General features: G+C 41.6%; 1 protein-coding gene across 1 annotated transcript in view; it reads left to right on the top strand.

Moving 5' to 3' along the window:
- psip1a (PC4 and SFRS1 interacting protein 1a) overlaps positions 1–20,535 on the top strand; it is a 37,411-nt gene extending 16,876 nt beyond the window's left edge. The window contains exons 6-15 of the mRNA XM_068030434.1: positions 17–83; positions 4,736–4,814; positions 6,285–6,528; positions 7,549–7,670; positions 8,866–8,936; positions 9,029–9,099; positions 12,443–12,544; positions 15,053–15,287; positions 16,471–16,600; positions 19,638–20,535. Coding sequence (XP_067886535.1) covers positions 17–83; positions 4,736–4,814; positions 6,285–6,528; positions 7,549–7,670; positions 8,866–8,936; positions 9,029–9,099; positions 12,443–12,544; positions 15,053–15,287; positions 16,471–16,600; positions 19,638–19,734 — 1,218 coding nt within the window. The 3' untranslated portion in view covers positions 19,735–20,535. The remainder of the gene's footprint in view (positions 1–16; positions 84–4,735; positions 4,815–6,284; positions 6,529–7,548; positions 7,671–8,865; positions 8,937–9,028; positions 9,100–12,442; positions 12,545–15,052; positions 15,288–16,470; positions 16,601–19,637) is intronic.
- Positions 20,536–21,194: the final 659 nt, after the last annotated feature.

Genomic DNA, 21,194 nt, shown 5'->3' with positions numbered 1-21,194 from the left:
TTTTTTTAAAATTTAGATTGACCAAATAGAGGTTGGTTCTGAATCCGAACCTGAAAAGCAGAGCGCCAAGAGGAAGAAACAAGGTATGTAATCTCTTCCAGACCTTCTGTAGAGCTTGATTGAGTACATACAGAACTGGCTGGGTGTTGCAAAAGTGTATCAAACTAGCCAATCAAGGCAGAAATGTATTTTATGAAAGGCAAAGTATTGCATAAATTGTAAATATTATCAGAAAATGTTGGAAATACTCAGGCCTCACAGTATCTGTGGGGAGAGAAATAAAGTGAACATTTCAGTTCTGTAACCACAGGTTTTAAGCAAGTATAGGTGATGGGAAAATAAGGGTAGGGAGAGGAAAGCAGGGATCGTCTACAATAGGGTGGAAGGCAGGCGTGATTTGATGAACAGAATCATTACAAGCACCTGCTGTCTGGAAAAAATGGGAGCAGTGGTTATGATCTGAAAATGTTGAACTCAGTGTGAGTTTGGATGGCTGTAAAGTCCCTAATCCAGCTTCCATTGAACTTCATTGGAACGGTTCAGGAGGCTGATGACAGATAGGTCAGAATGGGACAGAGAATGAAAATGGCAAGTGACCGGAAGCTCTAAGGGTCATACTTATGGACTGAACAGAGTTGTGCAGTGAAGTGATCACCTAATTTGCGTTTGGTCTTCCCAATGTAGAGGGGACTGCATCATGAGCAGCAAGTATAATATACTAAATTGAAAGAAGCACAAGTAAAGTGTTTCACACAGAAGGGGTGTTTGGGGCCCTGGCCAATGGGAAGAGAGGAGATAGAAGGGCAGGTGTTGCATCTTCTGCCCTGAGAAGAGGTGGAGTTGTTGGAGGTGGTGGAACCAGAGTGTTGCAAAGGGAACAATCCTTTTAGCATGCTGAAGATGTGGGGCAAGATGTGTTTGGTGATGGCATCATGCTGGAGATGGTGGAGGATGATCTATTGAATGTAGAAGCTGGTGGTGTGAAAGGTGAGGTCAAGGAAGACTGCATCGCGGCTCAGGAAGGCAGCGGAATAGGTGAGAGCAGAAGTGTGGGAAGTACAACACATGTCTGTGGGCCCTGTCAACCACAGTGAAGGAGAATCCTTTGAGAAAAAGAGAACCCATTTCTGAAGCATTGCTGTTGAAGCTGGCATCACGAGAATAGATGTAGCATAGACGGAAAACCTGGAAATATGGAATAGAGTCCTTCCACTTACTCAGCTTCCTGTAATAAAGGTCACTGTGGGAGTCAATGGGCTTATAGGAAACATTGGTTGACAGCCTATCCCTGGAAATGGAGATAGAGAAATTGAGGAAGGGAAGAGTCATAAATAGACCATGTGAAGGTGAGGGAGTGGTGGATATTTACATTGTTCAGTTTGGGGTGAGCGCAGGAAGTGACACCAATACAGTCATCAATATACTGGAAAAAGGGATGAAGGAGGAAGTCTGAGTAAGATGGAAGCAGGAAATGTTCCAGGTATCCCACGAAAAGGCAGGACCCATACAGGTTCCCATAATGACACCTCCTTATTTGGAGAAAGTGAGCAGAGTCGAAGGAGAATTTGCTCAATCAGGTAGAGGAGGGTGATGGTGGTCCCCATTTACCACCATCCTCCTCTGCCTGGCTGAATAAAAGATTATTTCTCATCTAACAGTGTTATATCAGAAGGGTTGAAGTATTGTTTTCATCATCAGTAAATTGGATATTTTATAAGAGCAGGAGTATTATCTCACATGATGGAGAATACTTTTTCTGCTAGGATGAAGCTGTGTCCCCTCTAAGTCGCACATTTTTAGTTGCTAAGTAAATATAGGCTCAAAGATCATGGAGTTTAATTGTTGTTTGATCAAGAGAGGTTTGAGATTCGAATGCATTTGTCATTTTCAGCCCCAGCTCAGAAGCACCTAACATTTTAAGATTTTGTTCTTTTTATATTTTTTATATATTTATATATAATGTAGTTTCCTGGGCTACTTTTGCTACCATTTGTGAAAATAAGAGTAACATCTGCCTTTCTGCAATCCCTGGAAACCTCTAGTATTTAGTAATTTTTTCTGGTAGATTTGTGCCACAGTTCCTGCAATTTCCTCCCTCAGTTCCTTAAAGATTCTCAGATACATCTTATCCGGCCCCTGAGATTTATTTACCGTAGGTTTGGACAGCTGTTTGCCAACCATGGTGGTAGTAAGGTGAGTAGTGCCACTAATTGGTGATACACTTCGCTAATAAAAGGTATCAAAAGATATGCAGCTAAGATGGGTAAATGGAGATGAGGAATAGATCAGTTGTGATCTAACTGAATGGCGAAACGGGTTCAAGGAGCTAAATGGCCCATCCCTATGTAATTTACCTCAGCCATCCCCTCTAGCTCCCTTTTCAGACTGCCTCCTCCATCGTAAAAAGAGACAAAAAAATTTGTGTACCACTTTTTGCAGCCTGTGTAGTATCTTCTAGGTCTGTTTGCTTGAGGGGCCATGGATAGGTGAAGCCCACACTTGTACCATGAAGAGCAGACTTTTCTGAGAGTTTTAACAGGTGATTGGCTGATTTGGGGGTCAGTGTATTGTACCTGAAATTGGCTTGAGGAATTCACACCAAGCAGTTTGGCTCACTTCAGCTTGAGTTGAATTCTTTTCAGTCAGAAGCTAGCAGAACCTATACTAAAATGTGGGAAGCGTGGCTGTTCAGAAATGATGTGCAGTCTTTGGTTACGGTTTATGTTGTGCTTTGGAAGTGCTGATGATATTTGCATTTATTTAAAAAAAAAAACTGCTTGGCAAGTTTAGAATGAGGCTACAACAATCATTCTCAATAGGGCTCAGGGAAATGCACAGAGAAGATGGGGAAGGGGCAGGCTGGTGGGTTCATATCATTCATTTGAGGGAGACAATTCTGAAGTACCAGTGAGACCCATAATAGTATGTGCAACATGCAAGTTTTTTTGTACGTGATGAGGGTATCTTAAAACTTTGAACTTGAATTAGCAGCAGAGCAATGCAGATTTTAGTTAGCCTGAAACTTCAGGCTGTAGCATCACTTGAAAAAGTCACCTGCCGTGTGATCTGTTGATCGATTTAACTTGGCTTTGTACTAGAGATATCACATACTGATCAACAGTAGAACAAAGTAATAAAAACAAAAAATGCTGTAAATACTCAGCAGGTCTGGAAGCATCTGTGGAGAGAGAAGCAGAGTTAATGTTTCAGGTCAGTGACCCTTCTTCAGAACTGGCAAATATTAGAAATGTAAAAGGTTATAAGCAAGTAAAGCCGGGGTGGGGCAAGAGATAACAAAGGAGAAGGTGTAAATAGGACAAGGTCACAGATTAACTGACCAGAAGGTCATGGAGCAAAGGCAAACTATATGTTATTGGTGTGTTGAAAGACAAAGCATTAGTACAGATAGGGTGTTAATGGACTGAAAGTTGAACAGTTGCAAGTACAAACATGAAAAAAAAGTGGGTAAACAAACTGAACAAACTAAGATGAAATAAAATAAACACAAAAATTTTTTTAAAAGGATAAAAAAACTGAAAATAGAAGTAAAACGGGGGGCCCATCATGCTCTCAAATTATTGAACTCAATGTTCAGTCCGGCAAGCTGTAGTGTGCCTAATCAGTAAATGAGATGCTGTTCCTCCAGCTTGCGTTGATGTTCACTGGAACACTGCAGCAATCCCAGGACAGAGATGTGAGCATGAGAGCAGGGGGGAGTGTTGAAATGGCAAGCAACCGGAAGCTCGGGGTCCTGCTTGCGGACTGAGCGGAGGTGTTCCGCAAAGCAGTCACCCAGTCTGCGTTTGGTCTCCCCAATGTGGAGGAGACCACACTGTGAGCAGCGAATACAGTATACTACATTGAAAGAAGTACAAGTAAATCGCTGCTTCACCTGAAAGGAGTGTTTGGGGCCTGGGATAGTGAGGAGAGAGGAGGTAAATGGACAGGTATTACACCTCCTGCGATTGCAGGGGAAGGTGCCATGGGAAGGGGATGAGGTGGTGAGGGAAATGGAGGAGTGGACCAGGGTGTCATGGAGGGAACGATCCCTTCGGAATGCTGACGGGAAGGGAGGGGAAGATGCGTTTGGTAGTGGCATCACGCTGGAGGTGGCGGAAATGACGGAGGATGATCCTTTGGATATGGAGGCTGATGGGGTGGAAAGTGAGGACAAGGGGAACCCTGTCACGGTTCTGGGAGGGAGGGGAAGGGGTGAGGGTAGAGGTGCGGGAAATGGGCTGGACATGGTTGAGGGCCCTGTTAGCCACAGTGGGGGGGAATCCTCGGTTGAGGAAAAATTGGTTGAGTCCATTAACACCCTATTTGTACTAATGCTTTGTCTTTCAACACACCATTAACATATTATTTGCCTTTGCTCCATGACCTTCTGGTCAACTATTCTGTGACCTTGTCCTATTTACACCTTCTCCTTTGTTATCTCTTGCCCCGCCCCCGCTTTACTTGCTTCTCGCTCCACAGATGCTGCCAGACCTGCTGAGTATTTCCAGCATTTCTTGTTTTTATTTCAGATTTCCAGCATCCGCAGTATTTTGCTTTTATACTAGAACAAAGTAAGTTGTTTTTTTGTAAAAAAAAAAGTTTCATGTACTCTTCTCCTCCCTCACCAGAAAGCATTGCATCTGTTTTCAGATGCATGTGGTTGTTTTTGCAAATATGAGTAATGCACTTTGAAGTAATGCGTTGCATTACACATCTCTGTGCTTTATGCTTACAGCAGTTGAAGTGAAAACTCCAAAACCCAGAGGAAGGCGGCCCAAAGTCATGGTGATACCTGCAAGCTCAGGCAATGAGAGGTCAGTGTGTAGTTAATCTGCAAACCGTTCACCGCTTAAGACTTTCGAGGTTAGTGGATCCTTAACATTTCATTGTTTGAATCATTCAGTATGATCTTAATCTAATAACACAGTCTTAATAAAAGACTAGGTGAGGGCATTCTTTTATTTTTGGAGAAATTCTAACTCGTAAGCAATGAGCCACTTTCAAAGAAAGACTTGCATTTATGTAATATAAAAACAGAAACTGATAGAAATACTGCAGTCAGGCAGCATCTGTGGCGAGAAAAACAGGAGTTAAAGTTTCAGGTCCATGACCTTGAAAGGTCACACAGACCTGAAACATTAGCTCTGTTTTTCTCTCCACAGATGCTGCCTCACCTGCTGAGTATTTCCAGCATTTTCTGTTTTATATTTCAGATTTCCAGCATCAGCAGTATTTTACTCCTGCATTTATAAAGCTTCTTTCATGACCCGAAGATCCTCTCAAAGCACCTTACAGTCAACGAAGCACTTCTGAAGAATGTAGAAAACGTGGCAGTGCATAGCAAGACCCATAAACATCAGTGATCCATATTTAACTGGCATAAAAACAAGAAATGCTGGAATCACTCAGCAGGTCTGGCAGCATCTGTGGAAAGAGAAGCAGAGTTAACGTTTCGGGTCAGTGACCCTTCTCCGGAACATATTTAACTGGCATTGGTTGAAAGAAGATGCACTTCATGTTGTATAGATAAGTTGGTATTTGTAATTGAAAGGATGGTGGTGATCGAGGTTTCATCATATTACCCATTCTGTCATCAAGCAAATGAACAATACACAGGATTTTGTTTTTAGTGGTGCTGGTTGACGGGTATATATTGTCTAAGGCTCCCTTGCGAAATAATGCCATGGGATTTTTACGTCCGCTTGAGAGGACGTATGGACCTTTGGTTTAACATCTCATCCAAAAGATGTACTAAAGAAACCTTAAGTTGTACAGTTGAGGAATTAGTTGTTTCAAGGTCTTATCGATTCCCCTGACGAGAAGGATCTGTGAATGTTGCTTCTGAGAAGCTAATGTTGAGAACATAGGAACAGTAGCAGGCTAATACAGCGCCTTGAACTGTTCAGCCATTTAATTAGATTATGGCTGATTTGTACCTGAACTGCATTTACCCGGCTATGCTCCATATCCCTCGATATCCTGATCTAAGAAAATCCATAGATTTCACCCTTGAAAATTTCTCTTGACCCGGCATTCACAACCTTTTGGAGTAGAAAAATCTTTGAAGAAGTGTTTGCTAATTTCCCTCCTAAATGGCCTGCTTCTAACTTGTAAGATTTGGATCCCATATTAAATGGTATGGAGAAAGAGGTAGGCAGTGGGCTTGGAGTAGAAAGCTCTGTTCAATTGGCTGTCTCATCTACTGAAACCTTTGATGTTGAGATCCACTGGTGCTTGTTTTAAAGTTTGAATATAAATAACTCTTGTTTTGCATGTACTGCCAGTGAGAATGATGGTATGAACAAAGCTGAGGAAAAGAAGGTGGCTACAGAAGAAAAGCGCAAGAAGCAACAAGAACAGAAGAAAGTGAAGGAGGAGGAAGAGAAGAAAGAGGAAAAAAAGATAGACAAACCAAAAAAAGTAGTTAAAAAGGAAGGAAAGAAGGACCTTGCAGAACCCAAGAGAAGGAGAAATACCAAAACTAAGTCAACGTCCGGGTCAGAAGAGGAGGAACCAGAAGATGATGAAGTATGTACTGTCCCAATATTCTAAAAGTGTGGAAGCGGATTAGAGTTTCATTGTCTTGAACCTGATTGATGTTTGCTCATCTCCCTCAGAGAATCTGTATAATCTGTTTATGGCCTGCTAGGAGCAGGTTTGAAAATTAAATAGCTTTGCAGAAGCACAGTAGCTTGATTTGACAATGTCTCTGTTCCTGATAAGTAAAATATTGGATTTGGAATGGATTAATGATGTACATTTTCGAAGTGGCTTCTTCTTCAAATCGTCTGGGAATAGTGGATAGGTTAATGCACGTTGTTAATACTTGTACAAACTAGTAGGACAGATGTTTTTTTTTAGTGGGTGTTTTTGCCATGAGATAAACTTCAAAACTATAGTTGGGAATCTTTTCTCAAAAAGGTACAAAAGGCAATGAAAAGTGAAAGTGATCCCTGTTTCCCACAGTGGTGCTAGAACTGCACCTATTGCTTACAGATGTGGTTATAAAGGACTACATTTTTGAGGGGCTACCAAATACATGTGGATAAAGTTTCATATTCAACAGTTGCCCTTGAAAGGTCTGTTGATGTAGTTCTGTTGACGCAATTTTCTTCAGCCTCCATTCCCTGCCTACACACACCCCACCCGCCCCCAATCCCCTGTGCCCAGCTCCAAATTCTCAGTCTGAAAAGGAGACCAGGATCCTTCTAATCACGCAATTGTCCACCAGCTTTAGTTGTAAACTTAGGATCTGCTATCGCTGCTGAAATTAATGGTTTATCTTTATGGATTGTGCAGTTGTTCAGTTTGATCATAGAGCAAGAGAAATTGCAGCTTTCCGTGAGGTAATGGAATCCTGTAATATATCTCTCTCATACTTTCAGGTTAGCACCTCAAGAAACTTACAGGTCAGCTTGTGTTAAGATGGTTTTAATTGTGAACTTCTATCAGAACAGATCTCCATGCATTCCTCTAATATGCATTTATCTTGTATTCTCTTTATCTTTTTCACCTACAACATTTTTTGTTGACTATCTACATTAAAAGGAAGAGAAAAGCAAGAAAACCAAGTGGGATGCTGCTAATAGACGAAATTTAATGAAAAAGCAAAATGAGAAGGAACAAGAGGAAAAGCTACGCAAAGTGGAGGAGAGCAAAAAAGATGAGCAGTAAGTACCAGTTTCTGTTAATGCATTTTTCTGTATTGAACAAGATGACCTGTTGGTTATTGGAATATTTTGCATCAACTGTCAGTATTCGTTGCCCTAATGATGAGTTATAGCTGGACCAGTTTCATTTCATGATTATTATTGAGTATTTTGTTTCTTTGGAACTAGAAGTTTGTAGCATGGAAGGAAACTATTTGCCCATTATGTGTCTGCCAGTTGTTTGGTAGAAAACTCCAAAACTTCATTCCATTGCCTTGCTTCCCCACGCCCCCTCACCCCCCCCCCCCCCCCCCCCCCTCTTACTCCCGAAAGCTCTCTATATCTTCCTCTGCTTCTAATACTAATCCACGTTGTTGCTTAAAAGATGCTGTGATCTCTGGTTGATCTGCTGCTTATGGCAAAGAATTACTATGTTCCATTGACCTAGGCTACAAGTCAATGAGTGAGACCCTAATTATTGTTTAAGCAAGCAATTTCCTTCAGTGTTTTCCCATTTCGCTTACCAAAGCTTGGGGAACCTACTACATGTTAGCATGAGCTAAAGGTTGAGAGCTATGTACAGCTTACCTGCATTTGCAGGGTTTCTGATGGTTATTCTGCTGGGAATACTTTGCCACTTAAAGCTTTGGCTGTCTGGAGCCAAATAGGAAGCAACCTCCGTCCCAGTCTATATATTAGACTAGTTAATCGGTTGTCGTCAGTGCCCTGGAGTGTGGAATGATTACCAAATCTTCCAGAGGATTAATTTGAATATCTTATTCCCAAGCATGTTAGATTGAAAGCATATTGTTTCCTCCACCCCACCACCTGCCACCCCTCGCCCAAAAATGTGTTTACCTCTTCCAACTTAACCTTGATGCCCAGATCCAATGCTGTACACTTTATTTGTCACTAGTTGATTAAACCAGGCCTTCACATAAGGGACTTTAGCAATAAGATATGTCCGTACTGAGGCTCACTTCCCTCTTCCGAGTGTTGAGTGACAGATCAATATGATCTGGTCCGCCCTGATTTCCTCATTTAGCACAAATCTACCTCACAGATTGATCCTGGATTTAGTACTTTGAAGGAACCCTTCAATTGGATGCCTAAGAGTTCTGAACTTGGGTGCAGAGCTTGGTTTCTCTCTAACCAGGTGTGAGAGATTGCACAGATATTGTTCATCTGTTAAATTCAGATTTATCCTTCCATCTAGGCAAACCAAAGAGGAGAAAGAAGGAAAGAAAGAAGAAAAACTTAACTTCAAAAAAATAGAGAAAAAAAGAGGTATGTACCTGTCTGTTTAGATTCAATGTACTATTATCAGAAAGGCTAACTGGATTTTATTTCATAAAATCTGACTTCCTCTGTCCTTACAGAAATGTCGATGGAAATGAGACTTCAAAAATTGCACGGTGAAATTAAATTATCACTGAAGATCGACAAACCTGTGAGTACTCCGAGTGGTTTGGATACAGAATTGGGTCCATTCCTAACTTGGTGTAATTTGTGAAGAGAGTAATTTCCATTTCTGAATAATAGAATTATACTAGTTGCTTATATTCTTGACAAGTAAATATTTAGTAATTGTCCTGTAGTTTGCCAGGATTGTCATCTTTTATCTTTTAATTGCACAAAGAATGTGGAAATAATTTTTCAAAATTAATTCTTGGGATGGAGGCATCATTAGTAAGGCTGGCATTTAGTCCCCAGCCCTATTTACCCTGTTACCCTGAGTAGTTGTTTGACACAACTGAGTGACTTGCTAGAGGGCAACTACGTTCACCATATTGTTGTGGGATTGGAGTCACATATAGGCCAGATTGGGTAAGGATGGTAGATTTCCTTCCGTAAAGGACATTATAAATTAACACTTATTTTTAACATTTTGACACTTCACACAGTTCTCCATAAGTCATCTTGTGATTTCTAAGTATTTATTTACAAAGAATAGCCAGTCAATTTTGTGCATTGTCCAATGGAATTGGATTGAGACTGCCCAAACTCATTTTACATAGGATTTGTGTAACCAATAGACACTGGAGACGCAGCCATCAGTCTGGCATACATTCAAGACTAGGATATACATCTGCAAGGCTAGTTTCTAACCTATTGCAGCATCCAGTCCTCCTAGCAATTCTACATCCTGCCATAGCTCCTTTCCAGTGGATGACCTCTACAGCTAGGTTTATATTGGTTCCTGACTGCACTTTTTCCACAGATGCATTAAAGAAAAGAAAGACTTGCATTTACTTAACCATCTTTCACAACCTCGGAATGTCCCAAAGCGCTTTACAGCCAATGGAGTACTTTTGACCTTTAGTCACTATGCAGTGTAAGTAACTTGTTTCAGGCTGATGTTCAGGATTTGTGAATGTTAATTTGCTCAAAGCAGAGACACTTCAGAGACTGCAGCAAGAACTCCAGGTCAAGCAGAAAATCGAGCATAGTTTTCAGGAACAGTCTGTAACTCATAATTAGCTGAACCACTTTTCACATTGCCTTGGAAGGTGGAGGAAATAAGTGTCTCATCCTCTGGGGTTCACATTATCCCCTCCTATTCCCAATTTTCTAAATCTCACTGAAGCACGGGATACCAGAACAGAAATAACCAATATCTCAACAATGTCCTGCAGGCATTGGTCACAGCTGATGCCTTAGCACCACTAAAGACTTGGTACCTACTAACACACAGTAGAAACTCCTCATCTGGAGCTATGCATGTAAGTATCTGGAGGAGTTCTCACAAGGACGCTGTTGAAAGATTCTGAAAAGAAGGCTTTGACCCCATTGAGAAAACAGTATGGCTAGTTCAGTCCATCCAGTCCAGTCTCTGGTCATTGCATTGTCAAGGGTCACGTTATTTCGGCAGTACTAATACTAGATTGGCTAAAACTTAAACACTTCAAGCTTTGTGCTAGTCCATTCATTGTGTCAGACGAATAACTATGAATTGAGTGACATTGTAGATGAGCGAGAGGAAAGTTTTTGTACCTTCTATCCAAAATCCACGATGTCTGTCTTTTAATGATTGTTACCTGCCTAGCCTCAATCAGGCAATTTACACTGGCACCTGCAAGTTTGGCATGTGTATTCTTGTGCTTTTCAATATATTATGTCCTAGCATCATCAAGATCTTGCATTCATGTAGTCTTCAACAGAGGAAATGCCCTATAATGCTTTTGGAAGAGGGGAGAAAACATAATGGATACTGAACCATCTGGGGAGAGATTAGCAGGGGTGACCAAAAGCTGAGCCAAAAAGAAGGATTTTGGAAAGGTTTTAAGGATGAAGAGAGAAGAGTGAATGGGTTTTCGGGAAGGACTCCAGACCAATGTGGTGCTTTATTTTCTGTAGCGAATGCAAAAGAATTCCTGGTATTATGTCCATACAGTTGGTGAGGGTTATGAAGGATAGATGCAATCTGGAAAGTAAACATTTATCTGCATAAAACAGTAAGGATGAAAACAATTGACTGCAACAGGACACAGGCTAGCAGAATGGGCAGACAAGTGACTGATGGAATTTAATAGAAGGGAGAGGTGATGCATTTTGGCAGAAGGGGTAGGAGGAGCCAATATAGACGAAATGGCACAGTTCTAAAGAGTGTGCAGGAACAGAGGGACCTGGGCTATCATGTGCATAGATCTTTGAAGGTGGCAGGACATACTGAGACAGTAGTTAGCAAAGCATATGGGATCTTGGGCTTCATAAATGGAGGTACTTGAACACAAAAGCAGGGAAGTCATACTAAACATTCATAAAGCTCTGGTTAGGCTACAACTAGAGTATTGCGTCCAGTTCTGGTCGTCACACTTTATGAAGGATGTGAAGGTGCTTGCAATCTTGCAGAGGAGATTTACCAGAATGGTTCCAGGGATGAAGGAATTTAGCTACAAGATTAGGTTGGAGAAGTTGGGGTTGTTGTTCTTGGAGCAAAGGAGGTTGAGGGGAGATTTAATCTAGAGGTGTACAAGATTATGACCGGTTTCAGAAATACTGATGGCTCAAGAATGTGAGGAAGAACTTCTTTACGCAACAAGTGGTAATGATCTGGAGCTCGCTGCCCATGAGGGTGGTGGAAGCAGAGACAATCAATGATTTCAGAAGGAAATTGGATAGGTACTTGAGGGAAATAAACTTGCAAGGCTACATGGATAAAGCAGGGAAATAGAACTGACTGACTGCTCTACAGAGCCAGCATGGACTCGATGGGCCGAGTGGCCGCCTTCTGTACCGCAATGATTCTATGGCTTTGTATAGTATAAATCATATTGCATTCATTAAATTCCATTAATTCTATCAACAATATCAGTTCTTCTTGATACAAAACAAGAACGAAGGCTTTGACCTCCACTGATATTTTGAGAATGCAAATTATGGCAGTGTGGTCAATTGAGGTTCCATTGTTGCATGTTCTGCTTCTTAAGAATAAAGTACCTTTTAATTATTTGCTCCAATTCCTCTGTTGCATTTCACTTTGCGCATGATGTTGGCAACTGGAAGTTTGTACTGATGTGAAACCAGCTGGCAGTCATACTGCAGATGATGCAACAGTACATTGCCACCGACATGTGCTAAGAGAGTTAGGATTTCATCCAGTTACAATATGGTTCCAGTCCTACAAATTGAACATAACTGATACTGTTATACCATGTTTTAAACCTAACAACAAATGTAACTTTTTTTAAAAGGAAGAAAAAAATTGTTGCGTTTAGGGATTCCATATTCTTGTAATAACTGCAAATACAAAACTGATGTCGTATCTTCCCATATAACTTTTGTTCCTTTAGGATGTAAAGAAATGTATTGAGGCCTTAGATGAGCTTGCTGCCCTCCAGGTTACTCCACAACATCTGCAGAAACACAGTGAACTGATTGCAACACTGAAAAAGGTTAGCTGTGTTTAGAATTTAGAGCTGATTTTTCTCATTGGTCCTAGCTTGCTCTGCTGTTCTTCCGCTCTCTTCTAATTCCCTCCACTTCTGAAAGCACTCTGAAGCTGAACATTGAATGCTGGTAGAATAGTTGACTGTGGAATCCTTAACTGTCATCTGGTTGTGCACTTTTCAGTGGTGATCACTGGATTACGAACAAGAGGAATTGTGGCCATCACTTTGAATATCTTCCCTTCTTCCTTCCCCACCATCCATCCCCTCCCCCTGGCCAATGCCCCCTGTCCACTGGGTCCTTTGTGTCCATAATTTGTGACAAAATTTGTATTTAGAAATGGGTGGATTAATCTGGGGCATCCAGCACAAAATGGTTAAAAGCAAATCATTTTTGACACATTTTGAATATGTGACTAATTGAATGGATAAAGAGAATTTTCTTTTTATTCGTTAGTGGGATATGGGCATCGCTGGCTAGGTCAGCACTAATTACCCATCCCTATTTGCCCTTGAGAAGGTGATGGTGACCTTGTCTTCTTACATAAGAACATAAGAAATAGGAGCAGGAGTAGACCATTCAACCCTTCAAGCCTGCCTCGCCATTCAATAAGATCATGGCTGATCTGTCCCAGGCCTCAACTCCTCTTTCAGGCCTGCTCCGCATAACCCTCGACTCCCCGAGATTTCAAAAATCTACTTCCTCCTTAAATACATTTAGTGACCTAGCCTCCACAACTCTGAGGTAGAGAATTCCATAGATACACCCCCCTGTGAGAGAAGAAATTCCTTCCCATCTCAGTTTTAAATGTGTGACCCCTTATTCTGTAACTATGTCCCCTAATTCGAGATTTCCCCACCAGTGGAAACATATTCTCAACATCTACCCTGTCATGAACCATTGCAGTCCATATGGGGTAGGCACACCCATAGTGACGTTAGGGAGTTCCAGGATTTTGACCCAGTGACAGTGAAGGAATGGCGATATGGTTCCATGTCAGGATGGTATGTATATGTGGACTTTGAGAAGGCATTCAGTAAGGTGCCACCCACCTGCTTTAGAAAGAAGGTATACAGTATAAGAGGAAAATGTAGCAGCACAGATGATTGACAAGGAAGAGTTAGGATAAAAGAGTGAGGCTTGGATTAGAGAAGGATCAGAAGTGATGTACTCTATGTGTCTGTTCTGGGTCTGCTTTTGTTCTTGGTGAGGAAGACAATAAAGGCTGGGATGTATATAGAGAACTTGCAGCCTAGATGCATCATGATTTTGGGGACGGGAAGTTAAGTTATGAAGTGACATTTGGGGTAATTTCCACTGGAGTATTTAATAAGTTTTTAAAAGGGTTTAGATGGTGAGCAGTTAAGAGTCCTCATTAGGAAAGTCTGTGATGAAAGGTCATCAGTTTAAAATGGTCACGAGGAGCGAGGCTATTTATGCAGTAGGTTGTTAGAGCATGGATTGCTTTGCCAAGGGGGTTGTTTTAGGCAGAGACCATTGCACTTATTGAAGGAAAATTGGATAAAACATTTGAAGCAGAGAAAGATACTGGATTATGGGGAGAGAGCAGAGCAGTGGGGTTAGTGTTGGATTGTTTTAGGAGAGAGCTGGTACAGGCATGATGAGCAAAGTGACATCCTTCTGTAAATCTCTGATCCATTTAAGTATCTCAGTCCACCAGGACTTGGCAGAATGAGACCACTTGTCCTGCTCATGTTGCTGTTTATAGTAGATTTCAGCATAGTCCAGGGATTGAGCCTGTGTCCTTCCTGATTTGTGTGACTCTGTTCTGCATAAATAAAAAAATGATCAGAATGTTGCCATTTCCCAGAAAATATTTTGGAAAGTTGGTATTATGATTAACTACTCCCAGAGCAGGCAGCCATTTATCTATTTTATACTGCAAAGGCCTCATTTGAAGGATTTTAAGTCACTTGGTGGTAGCTGTAATCGGGACAGATGTTTTCCACAGGCCATTTCCTTTTCCAGTAACTACTGCTTCAACTGGTGATGAACGCCAAGGACAGTATAAGAGTGGAATTGTATGAAGTTTGGCGCCCAGGTTTTCAGTTGAATACAGGCAGAGTATTGATGCGTCATCGCAGAAACTTGTAATGACGTGTTACGGGTTTAAAGGATGAGCTGTACTATGAGGAAGGTATGTCATGTGATCCATTGATGTGCACGATTTTGGACAGTTTGGATTTTTCTCTTCAGCCTTCCAGATGGAAGTATTCAACTGCTGGGGCAGATACAGGCTTTGTACAATAGTATGGACTAATTTTACAGAAATTATATTGGGATATTCTGCATAGTTTTACTTGTGACAGACACAAGAATTGCCTATTGTCCTTGTAACTGAAGCAAAGGCCCCTGTATATTTTGGTATTTGCTGTATAGTTTCTTGGGCTGTGGGATCTGTATCCTCAAACTATTTCTATTCTGTGCAACCTAATCAAGTCTGTTCGATCATTTCATAGGATTATGTTTTCATTGGCTTTCTTGTGTGACAGATGCGAAACTACAAAGCCAGTCAAGATATCATGTTCAAGGCAGATATGATCTACAACAAATTCAAATCCATGTTCTTAGTTGGCGAAGGTGATTCGGTGATTGCGCAAGTACTGAATAAATCTCTTGCTGATCAGCGACAGCATGAGGAAGCAGTTAAGGCACGAGAGCAAGAGAAGAAAAGTGATCAGCTGGAAACTAACAAGAAAGCTGAAAACACAGAGGAGCAAGTGACTGGTAAGGTTCATCCTTTCTGCAGCCCTTGTCTACTGCTGAATTAACTGAACTGAGTTGTGTTCAGTTCTCTACTCTTGAGAGCGGGTGGAAATTACTTAGTCTCCTGTGCCTTGTGCCACACGAGGCAACCCATTTTCTCCACTGCTGTTTGTCCAGAGCAAGCTCTTTGACTCTGATCAGAGTATCATGTTGCCTTGAGATCCAGCAGGTCACGGTTCTCCATGCTTGATGTTTATATTTGTCTGTCGGTTACAGACTCCTCCCTGGGTTCTTTCTGTAACAAAAGGTGGACAGGTTGTTCCCCTGATACACACCCTATCAGGAGAACTGGTGAGATGGCCTTCAATCTGGCTTCTACCTTTTTCAACCAGTCTGGCTTGGGTGGCCCAACCAGGAGTTATACTCCTATCAGTGTGGTTCTCCAGTCCATAGGAGCCTTGCCAACCCATCAATTGGCAGTCCCTGAGGAAAATTCTCCAAGGATTCTGTGTGATGTTTAGGAGCAGCAGGCTTTTTTTTCACCTTCTGTTGTGTTCACTTACATGTTATTATCACAGGTTTATGTTGCAGGGGAGAAAGGAGACTGGAGGGAGGAGAAAGAAAAGCATTGAGCTCAAAACACTGCATACTTCAAGTCTCCAGAATTCTTTCTAATGCTTGAGGTTGAAGAAATATTCTCACTTGTTTAGGGGTTCTCCTGGAGGTTCAGCTACTAAATGCAATGCAGATCCAGAAAGTTGCAATTTGATCAGTGTGCTGATGTTAAAAGTGCTACAGCTGGACTCCAATGGGTGGGGAGAGGATCATTCAAGGCTCTTGTTTCTGGTTAGTAGCCAGTAACTGCTATTTGAATGTGTGGGCATTGAGTGAGGACAGCTTGAGACCCAGCTGTGAAGCCACCTATAGTTTAATAGACAATCACCACTTGCTGCCTTCGTTCATATGTTACAAGTGACAGAGAGGAGGTACCTCCAGGAGAGTATAGAAAATTGATGGAGAATTTTTTTTATTGTCGTTTTATTGCAGTATGAAGTTTAAGTGGCTTATTAATGTTTCAGTGTTATGGTCCCTGGAACTGCTAGCACTGTTGCGCATGAGTTTGTCAAATATTCAGCTCCTTGTTTAAGGAATGCGTGCAGCTTCTGCAGTCTAACTAATGGGTCTCTTTCTCACTTGCTGTCAGCCACTAAAACGGTGAATGGAGAAGTTGTATCACAGGATGCAGAGAATGGTCACGCCTTGAAACGGGTAGAGAACAAGCCTGGAGATGACAAGAAGAATAAAGCCGACTCTGTGCAGTCACCACAAAACAGGTAGGCATGTTGAAGAATAAAGCTCGGGGAGGATTAAAAACCATTGGGTCTGAATGTGGCCCCCGGTTATTTTTAATTTTGTTAGTTACCTTACCACCTTCATGGAATGGTCCATGCTGAGGACCTTGTGGTTGTCTCTGAACTGTCAATTGACAAATGGGTAGGGTGAGCAGGATGGTCGAGTGATGTCCACAAAGTGCTATTGATTGTTTAACCTGTAGAGATTCTGCAAAGATCACTTTTTTTTTTCACTTTGCAGTCAGGGGCATGTGGCATGTTGGTGCTGAGCGGTGTCAGGTACAGCCAAGGCTCTTGGCACTCTTTAGTTCCATACCACTGCAAAAGTCATTGGGAGAAATGTAAGAGAGCTTTCAAAGTGAAGTTCTTAATTAACACAGACATCACATAAGCTGGCATCGGTGTACTCTTTCTGTATTAACTAAGAAGCTTGCTGCAAATGCTGAGTGCGTCTCTCAGTTCTGCTGCTCATATGTCAACTGCTGCTTCTCTGAGGGAGCTGAACCTTCTCTTTCTGTTGGTGGTTGCCTGACTTTTAATGGCTGGCTCCTTTTTGGTTTCTGGTGGTTGGCTGCAGATTGACTAACTGCCTGCTCCAGCGCTCTGCTTATCTCCCAATCTGGCACTATTAACAACAACTTGTACTTATTTAGCACCTTTAACGCAATAAATTAACACCAAGCCAAGGAAGAGAGATTTTGATTGAGGAAAAGCTTGGTCAAAGCGTCAGGTTTTAACAAGCATCCTAAAGGAGGAGGAGAGCACTATGAAGTTTGTAATTCAAGTGATTCCATCAAAACTTGTTGTTTTAAATATAAAATCTGAATATTGGATTCACGATAGACTTTTCCTAATGTATAAATATATATTGACCGTTTAACATGCCACAGAAATTGCAAAGACCTGTGCAGAATTTGAAGTCTCTGCAGAAATTGGCCTTAAGGGGCTCCAGAATTATGGGGGCTCTGGGTGTAGTATCTGTTAGATGAGGCAGCTGTTGGGAAGACAGTCTTATCAATCTGGATTTGAATTTAAATCCAGATCCTTGAACTAAAAGCACTATGCTAACGCACAGTCACACAGGGTAACTGTGGTGGTTCATTCTTAAATCCTGGGTTACTTTTGTTTTCTTACACACACTTTGACATCTATAAAATGAAATATAATTGAATAACAGAAGTGGGACTTCATTTTATGAAGAATGTTATGATTTGTAATCTGCATCTTGTTAAATTCTTAAAGGTAATGCTATCCAATTTACATTTAGTGGCTTTGTTCCTCTGGAAATACGGCTTCCCTTTTTGGATTTGTGTAGCTTTCTATGTCTTAATTGAATTATATTCGGCCTTATTATTGAACACATACCAATTAGGTTAGCCATAGTGCTTTTAGTTCAAGGATCTGGATTTAAACTCAAATCCATATTGATAAGATTGTCTTCCCAACAGCTGCCTCATCTAATAGATTGGAACTTTTACTGTCTGGAAATGCACCCTTCATACTTCTGTATTCACTGTAGGTAATTACAAATATTTGTACTTAATATTGCATATGCTTTTGCACTGCATCCCTTTCCCTGATATTTTCTTTCTCCTGTTCTCTAACTGGTATGTTTCTATAGGTAGTGGCTACTCCCCAGTACATCATCTCCTTCTGGGACTGTCAGAATGTTGGCCAACAAACTGATGGTGGATCCTGTCAGATGGTTCCCCAAGCAGACTGTCAAAGTCATTCAGCAGAATACCTCATCACCAGAACTTTCAAACAACCACCGCCTTGGATGGTGCTGAGAAAGGCCCTCCCCATCAGATCCTTCATGCACACTCAGAGTCTCAGTGCCACCACATGCTGTCCTCAAGGCAGCTGTAGTGGGGAAGAGACTGTTGCCCACCTACTTCTGGAATGTGCCTTTGCAAAGAAACTGGAAAGAGATGCAGTGGTTTTTGTCAAGGTGCCTCCTGAGCAGCTCTGTAGCAAAGGACACCAGTGCTGGATAGGCTGTTCCCAGGAATGCACACTGAGGCAAACATCGACTGCTGCTGCAGGACCGTCAACTTGGTGAAAGACGGTCTTTGGTATGCACAAAAAACGTTGGTCTTCTAATGCAAAGAGCTGTCAACAGCTGAATGTTGCACTAAAACTTGGGGCAGCTGCCACAAAGGCTCATTGGGGAAAGGCCATTGTCTAAGGCCTTCCCGCCATAGTACACTGAGATGCTGGAACCCGTGTAAAACCCCTTGGGCTGTAAGCAGCAGAGAATGCTTGACATGAAATGGAACTGTATATTACAGATATAACGTAATTGTAAGTGTAGTGAGGCACCTCAGAGTGCCGTGTACTGTATTGAAAGAAACTGAACTGTATTGCACTTTTATGTAATGTCAAACTATTAAGTAATGTACTCTTACAGATTTTATGAATAAAATGCAGTTCAGTGGACAAAACTACCAGTGAATGCAGACTATAAAGAACTGGGCAAGATCCTATTCCTGCTTCAAATCTACTGTAGGAGGGAGGGGAGAGGGGCAATCAAGAGTGAGAACTTTTCTTTCTTCTCTCTCAGGAGCATGGTTGAGATCAGGTGTCTTAGCACAGACCAGGAATAGAATCTGAACCCTACTCTAATAAGTAAAATACTGTGGATACTGAAACTCTGAAATGAGAACAGAAAGTGCCGGAAATACTCAGCAGGTCTGGCAGCATCTGTGAAGAGTGAGAAAATGAGGTAATGTTTTCAGGTCTGTGACCCTTCATCAGAATTTTGCCACAGCCGTTCTCTCTCCACACTGCTGAGTATTTCCGGCACTTTCTGTTCTCACCTGAACCCTGATGTTCTTTGTGGTTCAGTGCCACTTTGAATTAATGGAGACTTCACCAGTTAGCCAGATGGAGGTGATTTTTTTTTTGTTCCTCTTTGGAAAACAACAGTGTGTCTCCTTTTTTAAAACTGATGTCAGTGCATTTAATGGAATAAAATTTGACTATGTAACACAGTACTTACTCTTTCTCTTTACTTCAGTGAACCGCATCAATCTGATGCATCGCAGTTGGGGAAACAACCATCAGCCGATACTGAGGATGGTCAGATGGAGACAAGACCGGCTACTGAAAGCTGAGCAGCTCCAGCCTGCATATTGCCACCAAATCTAAAATGTAGCACCTAGCACAGGTGTTTTGGGGGGGAGGGGGAGGGTTTGGGGCGAGTGCTTTTGTTTCTCTATTTTGTAATTTCTGATTTGTAGACAACTTGCTATTTAACACTGGATATCTGTATAAAAAAAAAAATCCCCAAAAAAGCATAGCAGCAAATAAGCACATGGTAGTGTTTTACCACATAAAACTGCCGAACCTAGGTGTACATTTTTTTAATTTAGTTTCTTTTCCTGCCTTTGTTTAAAATGTTTTATATAATGATTGGAGGGTGATGGTTTCCCTTGTTTTTGGATGTGTATAGTAATTCAGTGGCATTTTTATGTTGATATAATGTATTTTTTTTTATATTAACCTGTTGAGGCCAAATCTTTAACGCCAAATAATCAAAACTAGTTTTTGTTCCTGCATGTTGAATTGCAGGCAGTATCGTAAGGAAACTTTCATTTTTTAATTGTCATTTTTCTACATTTTGCTTTGTTCTAGTAAATCTCATTTAAGTTTTTGCATAACTGTGTAGTTGCTGTTGCTTTTTACAGCAGCCTGTAACGGTTCCATGTGAAGATGTTCATTGGTTATCGTAAACTGAGCTCTGATTGCTTATTTTTTTTATACTAGACTGTATTTGTAATACTAAATGCTTTCATTTCAGATGAGCCACAGAAGTGCTTCTGATGTGTTGCATTTTACTTTGTCCGTTGGGGAAGGGCCGAGGCCTTAAACTTTGCTGTAAACTTCCACCAAAATAAATGTTTGCTTCGTTAGTACTAATCGATCCTTCTTTCATTTAAAAGTTTAAAGTTTGCACTGGAGTGCTGACTTGGGTTGCATTAGAGTGTTAAAGTGGAGGTTTGGTGACTGAGCAAGTTCGGTGAGGAGGGAGCGAGGAGCTCCTTTCATTTCCTACCTGTCCTCAGAGTGAGGGGAGCCGAGAGTATCTAAAGAGCACAGCTGACTGGTGAGTAAGTCCTGGTGGGTATTTTTCAAAGTGGATTGAATTGTAAGTCATTGTTTTAGCAAGACTTAGTTGTTTTTTAAAATTATAATCTTCTAAAGTTTTAAATTTAAAGGGTTTAGTCATGGCAGGAGAGCTTGAAGCCGTGGTTTGCTCCTCTTGCTGCATGTGGGAATCCGGGAACATTTCCAGTCCCCGGGACCAGCATGTGTGCAGGAAGTGTGTCCAGCTGCAGCTCCTGGAAGCTCGGGTTTCAGAGCTGGAACGGCGGCTGGAAACACTGTGGAGCATCTGTGAGTCTGAGAACATTATGGATAGCACGTATAGAGAGGTGGTCACACCGCAGCTGAAGGGACATGAGAAAGGAAGGGAATGGGTGACCGCCAGGCAGTCCAAGAGAATCGGGCAGGTAGTTCAGGAGTCCCCTGGGGTCTCGCTTGCAAATCGGTATTCCATTTTAGAGGCTGATGA

Source organism: Heterodontus francisci, chromosome 4, assembly GCF_036365525.1.
Source record: "Heterodontus francisci isolate sHetFra1 chromosome 4, sHetFra1.hap1, whole genome shotgun sequence".
NCBI classification, from domain to species: Eukaryota; Metazoa; Chordata; class Chondrichthyes; order Heterodontiformes; family Heterodontidae; genus Heterodontus; species Heterodontus francisci.
This window is presented reverse-complemented; position numbering and strand designations above follow the sequence as displayed.